At 37.9% G+C, this 18,045-nt stretch overlaps 1 protein-coding gene and 1 non-coding gene across 2 annotated transcripts; both read left to right on the top strand.

Annotated features, from left to right (window-relative positions):
- The first annotated feature begins 443 nt into the window (after positions 1 to 443).
- Positions 444 to 516, top strand: Trnav-uac (transfer RNA valine (anticodon UAC)). Its single transcript has one exon. It is a non-coding gene; the product is annotated as a tRNA-Val (tRNA).
- Positions 517 to 9,912: 9,396 nt separating this feature from the next.
- Positions 9,913 to 10,848, top strand: LOC129927846 (kinetochore protein Nuf2-like). Its single transcript, XM_056039382.1, has one exon. It carries the CDS (start codon positions 9,913 to 9,915, stop codon positions 10,846 to 10,848), a length of 936 nt encoding a protein of 311 aa, XP_055895357.1.
- Positions 10,849 to 18,045: the final 7,197 nt, after the last annotated feature.

Raw genomic sequence — 18,045 nt, 5'->3', positions numbered from 1 at the left:
GTCTTAATGTGTCTCTAAGTTTAGTGATTGTACTAATGGTGTTTGTCTAATCAAACTGACATTTTCGTTTGTTATAAATCTCGCTGCTTAATTTTGAATTTGTTCTAGTTTCTATATGTTTTCTTCAGTTGAGGGATCCCAAACAGAGAACGCATATTCTAATATTGGTCAAACTAAAGTGTTACTAAAGTTAAATAGCATTTTAGGTTTATGTTCTTGTTTGATTTTCTAAAATAAATGACTTTTAGTGAACCCTAGTGCTTTGCTTGATTTTTTAATAATTCCACCAATATTCAGATTTTAACAGTAAATCCTTCCAAAGACAAGTGTCATTTCTTTTTCATTATGGCTGAGTGGAAACAGGCGGTGGATGCATCTGGATAATTTGGTGTTTAGCCAGGCATCAAACTCAGTTGGTTATACAATATCACTCATATGATAGTGGTTCTGTGGTGTAGCGGTTATCACGTCTGCTTTACACGCAGAAGGTCGCGAGTTCGAACCTCGCCAGAACCTCGTAATTTTTTTTCCTAAGCATTATTCTAATTATTAATTTGTAATTAAAAAAAAAATATGCTTAAATAAAAATAAAGACATTTACACTAAATACGCAAATCCATCAAACGACACTAACTTTTAACATATATACCTGTATAAATTTATAAATGTTCGTCTGACTGATGTTTCTCATTCTAAACTTAAGAAGGAACAACCTTCAAACCAAAGTCTTGCGAAACGCCTTCATTTCGCCGCCTCTGACAGTCTAAAACTAATTCCGATTAATCTGACTTGTATACCGTCTGCTCTGTGTCCCGACCTTCACATTCGCCATAATTATTTGTTGAAGGTCTACATTTTAGACCACTGTAGAACATTTTCCATGGTATAATGTACAAATGTCAGGTGAAGACCAGTTCTCACATCACTCCAACTTAAAACTGCCTACCTGTTATCTCCGTTAGCAGATGTCGGGCATTTCGTTCACGCCAGACCTCAGACGTATTCCATACTTTTTATTTCAGTTTCTGGTTTTTGTTTTTATTTTGGTTTTCTTCTTTGAAAGCGGAATTCACCTGCATTGTCTGTAGCACAGAGGCAGGCAGAATGTTAAATAAACAATGGTTCTTATAATGATTGCTTGGGAGGTTATAGAGCCATTGCTGGAATGATTTATTGAGAAACAGTCGGACCCATTGACAGAGGAATACGAGGACAGACAGTTCATTTTGAGGCGTTATGCCTGCATTTATATAAAGTTAGGGTTTAGAACTTGCCATAGGTCTTCATTCACAGAATCGCAAAAAATTTAATAAGGCTTGTCTTCGAGTCCGAAGATAAATGAGGAATGCGGTATTTCCCGTGCCTACGCAGCCCCTGACCTACACATTTTGCCACATCCAGGGCAAGCATAACCATAGTCCGCCGGTGGTCGATTAAGATTTTCTTTTCGACGTCTGCGTTTGTCCTCGGTAGCGGATTTTCTTTCGGTCGCAAATGTGTATTCCGCAGCTTTTGTGCGTGACCTCCAGCAGTGTCGTTCTGAAGCCTCATGCAACCAGGTGCTCTCTTCTATGTCAGTTAAGGCAAGTTGGCGCCTAAGCTGGTCTTTAAAGCGTTTTCGTGGGGTACCTCTGTTACGCCGACCACCTTTTAGCTCACCAAAAAAGACTGCTTTTGGTATACGTTCGTCTCCCGTACGGGATACGTACCCTGCCCAGCGTAACTGTCGGACTATAAGAAGTCCCTCTATACAGTCCATACCGGCGTTCGCGACAACAATTAACGAGGCGCTGCTATGTCTTCATTCACAGAATCGTACATTTGGCGAGTGGCCAAAGTTTATGCCAATGTAAAATTCAAATATATGCCATCTTCATATCAAACGGTTATAACATCAAGAAAACAGACAGAAGTAAACAAAGATACGCCACTGAAGCACACCATTAAGGTCCTTTCCGCTCTGTGGGCAAACCTAGTGAGCCTTTTCCTAGCACCGTGCCTAGAGTTTTGCTGTTCCTAACGGGATAAGATCAACCGTTTTAGACTCCATGATAAAAATCCTCTTTCAAGTGTGTAAATAGCAGAAAGGTAATTAGCGCACCTCTGCAATATTAAAGAGTTTCGGGTTTGCACGCTATTTGTGTGTATAGCTCCAGCAGTTTTTTTTTTGTTTTTTTTTTTACTTTTTAATAATAGAGAGTTCGAGTTTCAGCCGAGTGAGCCAATTATTGTGGTTAGTGCTCACACTGTCGCTTGAGGAGGTCAGAAAGAACAGAGTGGATAGAGTCAATTAAAAGAATGAGTGCCGCGTTTGAAATAGTTAGCTAGGCAATAATAGGAAAACAAAAATCAACTGTAAAGTACAGTGCTGCTCAAACTTCGGCTCGCGGACAAGATTCGACCCATGACACTGTGCAACCTAGCCCTTTCTAAATTTGTGTCTACAGTGCATGATATTAAGACGCAGAGGGCCGGGTTTCATTTTTTTTCTGCGGTGATGAGGCTGGTAACATAAATGTTGGACATATACAGGGCTCCTGGACTCCTACGCTCCTAGGCAAAAAAAAAAAAAAAAAAGGTTTTAAGTCATTGGTTTAAAAAATATCGTTCATTTTTTGTTTCCTTTCGTCGTCTCAAGTGTCTATTCTATCCAGTTTTAGCATGTAGTCACAACTATAATAGCAACAAGCAAAAACATTAAAAAAAAAAACACTTAAAAAAACAAATCTTATATAATGGAAAGAACCGCACAATTACCTACAACCAGAGCAGTACGTACTGAAAGATTTATCTCCATTTTCTACATACAAAATAATTAATTAAACACCACTAATTAATTAATTAACTTTTTTTTATCGATTAATGTGTTTTCATCGGCAATGAAAATATTTCACAAAGTTTCAAATTGATCCGAGCACGAGAAATGGAAGAAATGATGTGTAGAAGATTTGTTCCAGACAAATTTAGTTGAGATAAGCTTTGTAATATAAAAGTCGCAGACAGTTGGACTGGTCATAGGAATGTTGAAGCAGGATTCAATCACGGAGGTGGCGGAGCTGAGAACACATGTGACCGGGATGGGGGGGGGGGGGGGGGGTTCCATGAAGTGTTCTTCGTCCCACTGTTGCAGCAATGGATCTGAAGAACGATTTAATGTTCCCCAACGGGGGCACGGGGAGATTCCATGTAAGCAAACGATCGTCGTTTTGTAGCTCCAAATAGCTAGCAGAACTAAACGGATTTAGGAATATTATTTTTAATGTAGAACCTAAACAAGCTTCTTTTAAAAAAAAAAAAACTTAATATAGCTCCTATTCATAAATATACGAAAAATAAACTTGAAAAGTAGATGAATGTAGAGACACAAGTGAAATGTTAATGAAAACATCACTAAAATGTCTCGTCTTCTCTGTCTTACGTCTCTTGATGGTCTCCCCTCTCTTTCACTTTTCACCAGTACTTATCCACTTGAAATCCATTCAGCCAACACAACCAAACGATCCGCTCCCTTTTTTTTTCTCATGGTTACATAAGAAACTTGCACACGTTTGGTGTAAAGTAATGGATGAAAATTATACATCTGTCTCTGTTAGCAATAAGAACTTCGCATGTAAAACCCAGAAAAAAATCGTGAAATTAAACTGTATTTTTTGCCATATTTAATTCCTTTACATTTATTAGTTGAGGATCATTGGCAGACACAAAAGCCAGTGGAATTAATTAAACTGAAACTCTATATTGAATATAGCTGTTCTGGAAGTCTCGAATCGCATTTTTTATCTGGCATATGGAGGTTTTAATTACATCACAGCTTGGCCAGGTTTCTCTAAGAGGAGCCTTTTTTTATGTTGCCAAACAGAATTCTCAAGATTGTTTTAAAATTACACTGCGGCATACAACACTACTAATCAGGCATGCACGAAAAACCTCTGGCTGACCTGGCCAACAGCAATAATTGCAGAACACGATGGCCGAGGCTGAGATAACCTCTTTCTTCTCGTCACGTGATCGATATTTCCTCCCTCCTGTGCCATCCCCTTACGCACAGTAATATGCTCACTGACCTATATTTAGGGAAGAGTTATGCTTCTTTTTCTTTTTAATTGCTTTGTTCCTATGGGGGACTATGATTTATTTTTTTTTTTTTTTGGGGGGGGGTGGGAGGTATTTAAGGATAGTATCTTTATAATTGTGTGTTCTGTTGACAGATTCAAATGTCTGACAATGTGACAGTAATTTTAATTTCACTTTATGTGTAAGATAATAGCATCTTTAGAATACAGTCGAGGACAGGCTAAGGATTAATACAACAGAATGAAAACGACAACAGTTTTGTTTGCGTCATAGTAAGTAGACATAAAGTCACAGTTGGCTCCTGGTATACTGCAGTCGTTCTTAAATGAAAGCAGTGTTTCCCAAACTGTGTTCCGCGGACCCTAGTGTTCCGCGAGACCTGAATAGGTGTTCCACGAACTACTGGAATAATTAACTAGTAGGCCAACACGTGAATTAATCTCCCTCTAAACAAATAAGCAAAAGTGTTCCGCTAAATGCCCAGAACGTCCGAGGTGTTCCGTTGGAGAAAAAAATGTGGGAAACATTGGTCTCGTAAACAGTTCGTTAATCATGAGAAAAAAATGTGGGAAACATTGGTCTCGTAAACAGTTCGTTAATCATGAGAAAAAAATGTGGGAAACATTGGTCTCGTAAACAGTTCGTTAATCATGAGAAAAAAATGTGGGAAACATTGGTCTCGTAAAAAGTTCGTTAATCATGAGAAAAAAATGTGGGAAACATTGGTCTCGTAAACAGTTCGTTAATCATGAGAAATAAATGTGGGAAACATTGGTCTCGTAAACAGTTCGTTAATCATGAGAAAAAAATGTGGGAAACATTGGTCTCGTTAACAGTTCGTTAATCATGAGAAAAAAATGTGGGAAACATTGCTCTCGTAAACAGTTCGTTAATCATGAGAAAAAAATGTGGGAAACATTGGTCTCGCAAACAGTTCGTTAATCATGAGAAAAAAATGTGGGAAACATTGGTCTCGTTAACAGTTCGTTAATCATGAGAAAAAAATGTGGGAAACATTGGTCTCGTAAACAGTTCGTTAATCATGAGAAAAAAATGTGGGAAACATTGGTCTCGTTAACAGTTCGTTAATCATGAGAAAAAAATGTGGGAAACATTGGTCTCGCAAACAGTTCGTTAATCATGAGAAAAAAATGTGGGAAACATTGGTCTCGTAAACAGTTCGTTAATCATGAGAAAAAAATGTGGGAAACATTGGTCTCGTAAACAGTTCGTTAATCATGAGAAAAAAATGTGGGAAACATTGGTCTCGTTAACAGTTCGTTAATCATGAGAAATAAATGTGGGAAACATTGGTCTCGTAAACAGTTCGTTAATCATGAGAAAAAAATGTGGGAAACATTGGTCTCGTAAACAGTTCGTTAATCACGAGAAATAAATGTGGGAAACATTGGTCTCGTAAACAGTTCGTTAATCATGAGAAATAAATGTGGGAAACATTGGTCTCGTAAACAGTTCGTTAATCATGAGAAATAAATGTGGGAAACATTGGTCTCGTTAACAGTTCGTTAATCATGAGAAATAAATGTGGGAAACATTGGTCTCGTAAACAGTTCGTTAATCATGAGAAATAAATGTGGGAAACATTGGTCTCGTAAACAGTTCGTTAATCATGAGAAATAAATGTGGGAAACATTGGTCTCGTTAACAGTTCGTTAATCATGAGAAATAAATGTGGGAAACATTGGTCTCGTAAACAGTTCGTTAATCATGAGAAATAAATGTGGGAAACATTGGTCGCGTAAACAATTCGTTAATCATGAGAAATAAATGTGGGAAACATTGGTCGCGTAAACAATTCGTTAATCATGAGAAATAAATCTCAAATACATAACCGTTATCGGTTTCTCGATTTTATCAAAGTGTGTTTCAAATATTGATTTTTTTTTAATTATCAAGAAGACGGAAGGATGGATGCCTGGTCGTGTGGAATGCGCTTTGGACTGCTGTTCAATGGTTATGGGTTCAAACCTTTGCCTCCGTCCTATGTGAGGTTTGTGCAAAGAAGCAATGATCCTCCGTTCGGACTGAACATCCGAAACATATAAAACAATGTTAGTTTCTATCACTTGATGTCATTGACCTTCATAACTATTAATACCTATCAGGTTTTATATTTATACACTAAGGCAAATAGTATAAAGGCATAATATACCTTAAAAAGAACTAAACTAAGACTAAGACTGCTTTATTGATCCTTATGGAAATTTGTTGTGATTACAAGGACTCTTTTCTCATTTAAAAACAACACAACAGAAACATTCACATAAATAGAACAGACACAACATACAAAGTTTATTCAGCGACTACACGCAGGCATCTTGGTCCTTTTCATGTTTCCTGATCAACGAGTGGCTTTGATATAGTCTCACCGAGTGAGGAACGAACGAGTTTTTGTACCGCCCTGTCCTTGTCTTGATTGACAGTAGTCGCCAACTCCGAGACAAGAATAAAGTAGGTGTAATACCTCTTTTTCTAATATGTGTTTAAGTGCTTACTTCAGAATTAGAGAGGAGATACCTAAACATGGAATCCTAGGTAACACCAACAAAGACAGCACCACAAATTAGGAGATTCGCAAGAGAATCGCAATAGTGGCCCACGATGACCCGCTGATCGATGTCAAAAAAACGCAAGCTAAAACTTTATTTTCCTCAGGGCTAGCAAAGGCATTCCTTCAGGGAACAGAAGCAGAGGAAAGAAGAAGAGGCAGAGAGAGAGAGAGAGAGAGAGAGAAAGTGATAGGAAGACAACATCAAAGAGTGGACGGGCCTGTCATTGAAAGAGATTTTTCTCAAGGTAATAGGCAGTTAGAATGGAGAGAGACGGTCGACAAATCATGTGTGGTGCCCCAAAGGTCAAACTGACTAGGGGATAGATGTAGGTTTGTGTGTTCAGTGAAGACTGTTCTGAGATAATGGAGTGAAATTATCACCGGATGAGACTAAAAGATTTTTCTTCACACGCCAGATATTATTGGCACGTTAGTGATGGCTGCCCGGAAAAAATTATAGTCCAGGGATTATGGGAAACAGCGCATGCGCATCTTACTGCTCTTCGCCTTTTTTTTCTTTTCTGTATCTTATTTTAATTTAATTATAATTATTATTATTTTTTGTGTGTGCAGGGCGCTAGTTTTGTGGGGCGTGAACGATTCATTTATTAGCAAACGTAGGTGTGAATTTGTGTCTGTGTGTCCGGATGTGTGCGTGTATGTGTGTGTGTGTGTGTCTCGAGCTGGTGAACATTGATTCTTCGTTCCTGGCAGAGCAAGATTGCATGTCTGTTGACCGTTTGGTAATGGATTGAAGTTTAAACACACATTTTGAGCCTGGCATGCGGACTAATGGGATCATTAGTGTACACTTTGGGGCTCCCAGGATTAATCAGTGGGGGCCCCATGGAGTCAAGCGCTGTCTTATTTGTAGCTTGTGTATTTTCCCAATAAATATTTGATTCAACTGTTTTCTACTTTAAAGCTTTTACAATACAAAGACATTGTCTTATTTTTCCCACCTATTTCAAACTATTTTGAGTTGACAAAAGAACAAACTACAAAATCTGCTAATGATAATACTGAATCTGTTATTCACCGTCTCATACAACTATTACATTCCAGGTGTGGATATATTGACACAATATCAAAGTGTATGCTACAGGTTCTCGTACGATTTTTAGTATTCAAAGAATGTCAGTCCACTTAATAATATGCAATAGTTTAATGCCATTTTTTTTAAATATTAAGGAACAATGTCAATTAAATTTTAATAATATATTTAAAGCGAAAGTTTTTTAATAGAGCACAATGATTCTCTTTTGTCCCTTTTTTAGACATCGCGCCTGAAAAATACTAGAAATATCTGGATTCCATTTAGTAATTAATTATTAGCTCCCCTGAGTTATTTTATTATAAAGCTTATATTAACTCACCCTTTCTGATAAAAATTGTAAAAAAAAAAATAATTTCTCAAATCAAGTGGAAATTTAACAATCATTTTTACCTAACAAAACTCGATTTTTTAAAAAGTTAGTCAATTAATTACTGGTTTTTAATTAATTTTTAATGCCAACAATTGAAATGAATACAGTATTAACAGATACATCTAAATTTGTGGGGTTTTGTCCCATTAGATAATGATTTGTTATTTCTGCCACACCTCTTCTAGAATCAAGTTGAAACTTTCCACTATTGTATACTGTTCTTATCAAAAGAGGAATCATGAAAAAATTATATTAAACAATAGTCAATTAATTATTGGTAATTAATTATTAATTTGATATCGAAGAGGAGAAATAAATTCTGCCCGCTTGTGTAGCCGTAGAAAAAAAATTTCTATATTTAGCTTGTTTATTCTTTCAGACGCTTTCGGTGATTTCCATATTGTTTTTATTTCCATATTGTTTTGAGTTTTGCCAGTGCTGCTGTGGACTGTGCGATTTGGGCCAGAGGTTCAGGTTTGTTTTCCATGGAGACTATAGTTCGAAAAGTCTTCGACTCAGCTCTTACGAGAAGAACAAATAATAATATTAAGGCTTGTCTTCGAGTCCGAAGATTAGTGAGGAATACATTATTTCCCGTGGCTACGCAGCCCCAGCTGTGACCTACATATTTTGCAACATCCAGGGCAAGCATGACCATTGTCCGCCGGTGGTCGATTAAGATTTTCTTTTCGCCATCTGCGTCTGTCCTCGACTGCGGATATAAATTTGGTCTCAAATGTGTATCCCGCGGCCTTTGTGAGTGACCTCCAGCTGTCTCACTCTGCAAATATCTGCATTACAAGTCACAATACCTTGGTCAGCGCTTTGCTAGTTTTTTTTTTTTTGTTTTTTTTTTCATCATTTAATTTTATCTTATCTTAGTACTTCAATGAACTTCTGATTGTACAACCGTCGCCGCTTGTCTTGTGGTCCTTTCAATCACACCGATCTAATCAGACATGAGGTCTTTAATAAAGGAAGTAGGTCGTTTAATCAAACAATGACCTTCCAGACAGACCACCCTTCTACCTTTGTCAATTAATTCCACGTGCAATAAATTCCGCGCGTTATCTCTTAGCGAGAACTTTCTCACGTAATTACAGAAGTTCTTTAAAGTGTTTTGTTTTTTTACTGTGCAAATCCAGTCTATTTTATGTGCGTGGGCTTTTGAACCCCATGCCAGGACCTTGATTTGTTTTAGCAATCACTAACACTAATTGGAATGACATCGACTGGGGGTAATTTTAATTAAGTCCCTTGTTCTTTCTGGGGGGGTAGGGGGGGGGGACCTGGCCTTGACGATGAACGAGATAACATCCTCGGCTGTGGTGGCGCTGGCATCGTTTTAAGCGAGACGCGGCGATGTCGTAAAAATGGACACCGGCGAAGATATGAGGTCAACGAAGCAAGATTTACGGCACATGGTGTAATAATGTCTTTTGATGCGCACGAAAAAAAATCAACAGAGTGTGTCGGACGTCATTTTTTTACGTCATAAAAAATGCGATGACGTAATTGCAAAAAAAAATAGGAAACAAAAATGAATGACGTCAACTAGCAAATTTTTTAATTTGAAACTATCACATTTATTTTAAAATGACTCAACTCTGAGAGTAAATAAAAGTTCGAGAAATTAATTTTAATTTAGAATAGAGACAAAAGTAGAACGTTTTATTTTTTTCTTTTAATACAATTTTAACTCTGTATTTATATTTGTATTGTTATTAGGAAATAAAAAGTTTTGAAATCTAAACGTGACAGACAGACAGCATGAACACAACTGCTTTTTTTTTTCAGTTTTTAGTTACAGATTATTTACGTCTGTACGTAACAACTGCAATGAAAACATCGAGACATGTTACTGAAATAGCAAATAAAAAGGGTGGCAGAATTGTGAATAAAATTGTCATGTTCTCACAGGTCTTCAAGTTGTTCAGGAAAGTTTGGGTTGAAAGATTGAAGGATGTGATTGAAAGATTGAAGAATGTGGTTGAAAGATTGAAGGATGTGGTTGAAAGGTTGAAGAATGTGGTTGAAAGATTGAAGAATGTGGTTGAAAGATTGAAGAATGTGGTTGAAAGATTGAAGGATGTGATTGAAAGATTGAAGAATGTGGTTGAAAGATTGAAGGATGTGATTGAAAGATTAAAGAATGTGATTGAAAGATTGAAGGATGTGGTTGAAAGGTTGAAGAATGTGGTTGAAAGATTGAAGAATGTGGTTGAAAGATTGAAGAATGTGGTTGAAAGATTGAAGAATGTGGTTGAAAGATTGAAGAATGTGGTTGAAAGATTGAAGAATGTGATTGAAAGATTGAAGAATGTGATTGAAAGATTGAAGAATGTGGTTGAAAGATTGAAGAATGTGATTGAAAGAATGAAGAATGTGATTGAAAGATTGAAGGATGTGATTGAAAGATTGAAGGATGTGATTGAAAGATTGAAGAATGTGGTTAAAAGATTGAAGAATGTGGTTGAAAGATTGAAGGATGTGATTGAAAGATTGAAGAATGTGGTTGAAAGATTGAAGGATGTGATTGAAAGATTGAAGAATGTGGTTGAAAGATTGAAGAATGTGGTTGAAAGATTGAAGAATGTGGTTGAAAGATTGAAGAATGTGGTTGAAAGATTGAAGGATGTGATTGAAAGATTGAAGAATGTGGTTGAAAGATTGAAGAATGTGGTTGAAAGATTGAAGAATGTGGTTGAAAGATTGAAGAATGTGGCTGAAAGATTGAAGAATGTGGTTAATAGACTGAACGAGTTTAAAGGCTGAAGTGGGCGCTGAGAAATGTTGTTGAAAGATTAACCGGACTAGACAAGAGAAGATAATCAGCGTGCTCTTCTACTTTTTCGTCACTCCCCTTGACCGCCGGAAATAGTGTAATCACAGCCAATCATAGAGCGTTTAGTTCAATAGCAAACCTTTGGGCTTGGTGGACGTAGAACAAAGGGGAAACAAGGAAATGGAAAAAAACAACAAATATGGAAAGTGCGATGGTAACAGAGAAGGTAAAAACAAGATTATGAGCTACGTATCCGAGAGGGAAAGAGGACGGGAATAGAAAAAGAGGGAGATGGAGGGAGGGAGGTAGATATAGGGAGAAAGAGTTAGAATGAGAGAACAAACAGAAAGATTGCAAGCTAGTGAGATACAAGAGAGGTAAATAAAAGAGAGGGGGGGGCGTGATAGTTCGTTTAGCAAGAGAAAGTAGGAAAGACAAAGAGAAAGGAGAGGAGAGCCAAGAACGAGAAAGAGAGAGAGAGAGAAAGGGAATAAGAGACTGAGCGAGAGAGAGAAACAAAGAAAGAAGGCGTTAGCGGAGAATAAGAAAGAGAGAGTTTGTGAGCTTCTACAAAACGAATGAACTTGAAGCGTAAGACGTAATCATCTTCTTTTTAAGTAACGTCTGTATTGTATAAGATAAGATAAGATCAGATAAGATGAATAGAAAGAAGGAGAAATATACGGTATAAATACGAGAAAGAGAGTGTGATAGGAAAAGAGTGCGTTAATATTACTGATAAACTGTAGACATTTATATTATAAGCATTCCCATTTTCAGTGGTCAGCATGAAGAAGACTTAGAGAAACTTAGAAAGAAAGTGACGACGACAACAGAGGCGATGAGGAAGAGGTTCGAACCGGTGCATTCAGTCTCTCTGTCGTGTGCGGCTATGTGCGTGCATCTGAATGAATGCGCTATACTAAGCCACGTCAAACGGATGTCACCCAGACCATGTCATTTCTTCATGTTTCACCCAGCCAAGATGTCAGATGACAAGTAAATGGATTTAATACGTCTAATTCCGTCTTCCCGCCCTATTCAAGCCGTGCCACCCCCCAGGAGACGCTTTTTTTTTTAAAGAATAAATCTTATCTCCCACAGCTGCCCCTGGACATATCACAAGACTACATTTCGTGAGTTGTTTTTTTAAGAGCGCGCAAATCTCTTCTGCTTGCTTGGTGTCATCGTGACCTAATCAAGGTAATCGTTGGTTAAGAGCTTGCGTTCAATTCGATAACACTTAAACTGACCACTGTCCACTCTCTAGACCCTCATCATCATCATTATAATCTCTCTCTTTCATTTCGTTCATATTGTATACAGCTGATGCTATCAAAAATATTCTGTCGTATCATGTAAAGTAATTCAAAGCTTCGAAAACCTATTTTAAATACATGGTTAAACAAACTACTTGGGTTAGCATTATATTGTAAGACAATACAGAACACCATAGCCATTCCCTCCATAACAGTAATCTGCTCTTTGTTTACACTTTGTTTTTTTATAATTACAAAGCTTACATAAAATCTGTCTGTCTGTCTGTCTGGTAAAAAAGTGTGTGCACGTTTTTTCTCCAACACCTATTCTCGGATCAAGTTGAAACTTTGCACAATTATTCATTGGCGTAGACAAGACGCGATTCAATAAAAAAAATTACTCAATTAGTCAATTAATTACTGTCAATTAGTTATTTTGTTTGATGCCAAAAAGGGAAATTGATCCTTCTGTATACACAGATATGGCAAAATGTGTAGGGTTTAGTCCCCTTAAATAATTATTAACACTGTTTCTCCGACACGCATTCTCCGATCAAGTTGATTCGCTAAACAAGAATTTATTGTACCTAACTAAACATGAATCAATAATAAAAAAAAAAGATAACCAAGAAAGAGAGAGAGTTTGTGAGCTTCTACATTATTGGTAATTAATTATTTTGTTTGATTTCGAGTAAGAGCAATAACTTCCACATTATTGATAGATAAAGATGTGAGGGGGGAGTTCTTCCCATTAAATACGTTTTGTTTCATTTTAAAAATGACTTTTTCAAAAATATTTTGCTTGTTATAAGACAACGTTTCTTTAATCAACTGAATTCAGTAAGAAAGAAAAAAAAAGACAAAGCGGTATGAAGAAACGTGGTGGGGATTTAATGAAAGCTAAAGAAAAAAAAGTAAGAATATGAAAAAAGAAAGATTGGAAGAGATTTTAAAATAGCTTGACATATCAATGTCAAGGACACTCTTATTGAAAGATAGCGATTTCCAACTAAATGTAAAAATTCCTTCGTGCTACAGGCGAAAGAGCTTAGAACATCACTGTAATAAGTGAAATGTATATCTAAAGTGCTACATCACTGTAATAAATGAAATGTAGATCTAAAGTGCTACATCACTGTAATAAGTGAAATGTATATCTAAAGTGCTACATCACTGTAATAAGTGAAATGTATATCTAAAGTGCTACATCACTGTAATAAATGAAATGTATATCTAAAGTGCTACATCACTGTAATAAATGAAATGTATATCTAAAGTGCTACATCACTGTAATAAATGAAATGTATATCTAAAGTGCTACATCACTGTAATAAATGAAATGTATATCTAAAGTGCTACATCACTGTAATAAATGAAATGTATATCTAAAGTGCTACATCACTGTCATAAGTGAAATGTATATCTAAAGTGCTACATCACTGTAATAAATGAAATGGGGGCAACTCGAGTACACCTGTATTACATGGCATTTATAACAGTGTCTTTAGCATAGCTTCTCCATCAGCTCCAGACTTTGCTTCTTCAATTATATCCTAGACCAAACCAGGGTTCGAACTCGGGATGATTGGGACGATAGTCCAGAGCTCATTTCATACGACAGGCTGCCATTGTGGTCCTCTAAAGACACGAATATTTTGTTGTATTGTTGAGGATGTTACAGGGCAAATGTGTGTTTACGTCAGCAAATTATTTCAAGTCTGACAAATCTGTGGCTCTGATGTGGACACCCCCTGATGTCTCTCAGATGTGGACACATCTAATGTCGCGCTGATGTGGACACCCCCTGATGTCACTCTGATGTGGACACCCCCCGATGTCACTGATGTGGACACCCCCTGATAAGGTTCTGATGAGGACACCCCCTGATGTCGCTCTGATGTGGACACCTGTGATGTCGCTCTGATGTGGACACCCCCTGATGTTGCTTTGATGTGGACACCCCTGATGTCGCTCTGATGTGGACACCTGTGATGTCGCTCTGATGTGGACACCCCCTGATGTTGCTTTGATGTGGACACCCCTGATGTCGCTCTGATGTGGACACCTGTGATGTCGCTCTGATTTGGACACCCCCTGATGTCGCTCTGATGTGGACACCCCCTGATGTCGTTCTGATGTGGACACCCCCTGATGTCGCTCTGATGTGGACAACCCCTGATGTCTTTCAGATGTGGACACCTCCTGATGTCGCGCTGATGTGGACACCCCTTGATGTCACTCTGATGTGGACACCACCTGATGTCGCTCTGATGTAAACACTCCCTGATGTCTCTCAGATGTGGACACATCTAATGTCGCGCTGATGTGTACACCACCTGATGTCGCTCTGATGTAAACACTCTCTGATGTCTCTCAGATGTGGACACATCTAATGTCGCGCTGATGTGGACACCCCCTGATGTCACTCTGATGTGGACACCCCCTGATGTCACTCTGATGTGGACTCCCCTGATGTCGTTCTGATGTGGACACCCCCTGATGTCGCTATGATGTTGACAACCCCTGAGGTCGTTCTGATGTGGACACCTCTGATGTCGCTCTGATGTGGACATCTGCGATGTCGTTCTGATGTGGACACCCCCTGATGTCGCTCTGATGTGGACACTCCCTTAACAATCGAGACAAGAAAAAAAATCGATATTTTCATTTGTGAAAAACTTTTCTTTTTGTATTTTTTTTTTTTTTGTGTGTAAAACCGGAATTCTGTATTTGGCAGCTAATTCGGAGTCACATAATGAAGTCTAAACCCGGAGTGAGATATAGTGTTTGTGTGTGAGTGTCAAGAGGAGAGAGAGAGAGAGAGAGAGGCAGAGAGGGTGAGGATGGTTTAGTACGTGAATGCGCTCTCCTGTCAGACTAGACCAGGCAAACTAATTATTGAATTGAATGTAACGCATGACTGACCTGGCGAGGAGAACTCGATAGTGGTCTCCCCTGTCTTACATGGTCGGCTCTTCTTGCAAGGCACTTCTCTTTAGGTGGACCTTTTTTTTTTTTTTAATTTAGTGAAACTTTGTTGCAAGGGAAAGAGAATTGATTGACAGGCGGGTGGAAGTTTTTCTAAGTATGGATTACACCATCTTCTCTCTATCTCACTCCTTCTCCGCTCTCTCTCTATCCTCCTACTATATTACATTAACATCCTCCTCCTCTTCGCTCTCTCTCTCTCCCTCTCTCTTCCTATCATTTTACATTACCATCCTCCTCCTCTTTGCTCTCTCTCCCTCTCTCTTCCTATCATTTTACATTACCATCCTCCTCCTCTTTGCGCTCTCTCTCTCTCCCTCTCTCTTCCTATCATTTTACATTACCATCCTCCTCCTCTTTGCGCTCTCTCTCTCTCCCTCTCTCTTCCTATCATTTTACATTACCATCCTCCTCCTCTTTGCGCTCTCTCTCTCCCTCTCTCTTCCTATAATTTTACATTACCATCCTCCTCCTCTTTGCGCTCTCTCTCTCTCCCTCTCTCTTCCGATCATTTTACATTACCATCCTCCTCCTCTTTGCGCTCTCTCTCTCCCTCTCTCTTCCTATCATTTTACATTACCATCCTCCTCCTCTTTGTGCTCTCTCTCCCTCTCTCTCTTCCTATCATTTTACACTACCATCCTCCTCCTCTTTGCGCTCTCTCTCTCTCTCACTCTCTCTTCCTATCAATTTACATTACCATCCTCCTCCTCTTTGCGCGCTCTCTCTCTCCCTCTCTCTTCCTATCATTTTACATTACCATCCTCCTCCTCTTCTCTCTCCCTCTCTCTCTCTTTCTATCATTTTACACTATCCTCGTCCTTCTCACTCTCTCTGTTTCTGAATGTCTATCACTGGCCTTCCTCCATTTCCTATTTTTCATCTTCCATTTTTTTCTCATTCTTCGTCATTGTGTTCTGTATACCATCATCATTGTACCAGCATATTTACCTCCACTCTCTATGTTTTATCTTTTTCTCTCTCTCTCTCTCTTGCATTCTTTCATTTCTCTCTCTGTCTAAGCGACCCCCAACTCTCTCCCTCTCTGTTGTTCTCGCTCCCATTTTTTTTCATTTCTATTCTAAGTCTCCATAACTTTCTCTCTATCTCTAGGTCTCTCTTCTTTCCTTCTCTGTGTGTGTCTCTCTCTTTCACGTTCTCTCTCTTCAATGTTTGTCCTTATGTCTATGTCTCTTTATTTATATGTCTATCCTCATGTCTTTCTCTTTATCTTACACTCTCTCTTTTTTTTATCTGTTGTATATTTATCCCATTTCTTACTATTTATACCAAACGTTCTTTTTTTAATTCTTTCATTCTCTTTCTCTCTTTTCTCTCTTATTTCTTCTTATCTCTTTTTATTTTTTTTATCGCTTTTCTCTTTTCGATCTCTCTCTCTCTCTCTCTCTCTCTCTTTATATATATATATGCCCCATCTCTCTTCCTTTGTTTCTATATATCTCTAAGTCTTTCTCATTATTTCTCTCTCTCTCTCTCTCTTTTATCTCTCATTATTTCCATCTACTTGTTATTTGTGTTTATCAATCCTAATTCGTGTCAAACACCCACACAATTACTCCCTCCCCCCCCCCCCCACCCGCAATAGTTCAAATCTGTAACAATCAATGACAGAATTAGGTTTCTCCTAATTTCTTGGTAATGACTGTGTACCTCAAACTGTGCAAAAACTAAAAAACCAATTGGCAGAGGCGGTGAGGGGCTGTGCAGAAGGAAGTAACTGGTAGGGAAACAAGGGGCGGGGGAGGGAATAAAAAAAATGGAGTAAGACTTCTGTATGTGTGTGTGTGTTTGTGATGAAAGTGTTTGTGAGGAAGAAAGCCAGAAGTTTCTAACAACAAAAATGAAGTCACTTTTTGTAGATGTTTCTAATTGGGTCTCTTGTCAACGGCAGGATGTCAGTGCCAGATGATTGTTTTTCTAAGTGAAACATTCAATACTAAATAAATTTTAAAAAAGTAAATAAAGCCCTCACTTTTGAAGATACTAATGTTTAGTTCCTTCACGTATCTCCCACACCCTCACTTTTGAAGATACTAATGTTTAGTTCCTCCACGTATCTCCCACACAGTCTGATGACTTGTACATTCAAATACGTATCATCCTCACGTAAATATTTGTTCTACAGAGTTGAAGGTACTGCCTTTTTTTTTTTTTTACAAAGCCTACTATATTTACACACTCCGTCTGTCCATCTGTCTGTCTGTCTAGTACAGATTGTGTAAACGTTTACCCTCCCCACACACACACACACACAAAGTGATTGGACCATATCGTTTTGAACATATAAGTATGAAAGTTGCGCTAAACAAAAAAACAAAAATATTTGCAATCACAACTATTTAAAATTAATGACATCATTGAATCAAAATAATTGATACAATGTCATTCAATATCATTATTTTTTTAAAAGTATATTTTGATATTTTACTTGTATTTATTTTCATGTCCATCACTTAAGATGGGTCATCATGACATTAGTATCTCTTGGTAAGTACGTCTTCCAGATCCAGTCTCATCTGGTAGAGCTCCAAAACATTTTTTAAGAATTTCCTTTTTTCAGTCAATAGCAGATTTCCTGTTTATCTGCAATGTCAGGGTCTCACTTGCATACATGGCCACTGATCTTAAAATGGATTTGTATACAATCGTATAACTTTCTTTGTTTTTCTTTACATTATCTCCCTATTGAGTAGCCAATCCTACAGCGTTACAAGCTTTTGTTCTTTCCTTTAATTCTCTCATTAAAGTGATTCGCGATCCTTCGCTAGGCAGCAAGACAAACTATGCTAAGCCATTGGTTTTCATGTCTGATTCAAGCAATCTTTTCTCGCTCTAACAGTACAAGGGAGGAAGGAGCACTTGTACTCTTTAGTACTTGTTTGTCCTAGCATAAAGAATAAGAAATCTGCCTTTATCTGT

This window comes from Biomphalaria glabrata, chromosome 8 (genome assembly GCF_947242115.1).
Source record: "Biomphalaria glabrata chromosome 8, xgBioGlab47.1, whole genome shotgun sequence".
Taxonomy (NCBI): Eukaryota; Metazoa; Mollusca; class Gastropoda; family Planorbidae; genus Biomphalaria; species Biomphalaria glabrata.
Note: the sequence above shows the minus strand (reverse complement) of the source record. Positions and strands in the feature narration are given on the sequence as shown.

Bases quoted from the DNA above. Each gene is read 5' to 3' on its own strand.
- LOC129927846 (XM_056039382.1), top strand. From the start codon at position 9,913: ATGAAAACATCGAGACATGTTACTGAAATAGCAAATAAAAAGGGTGGC.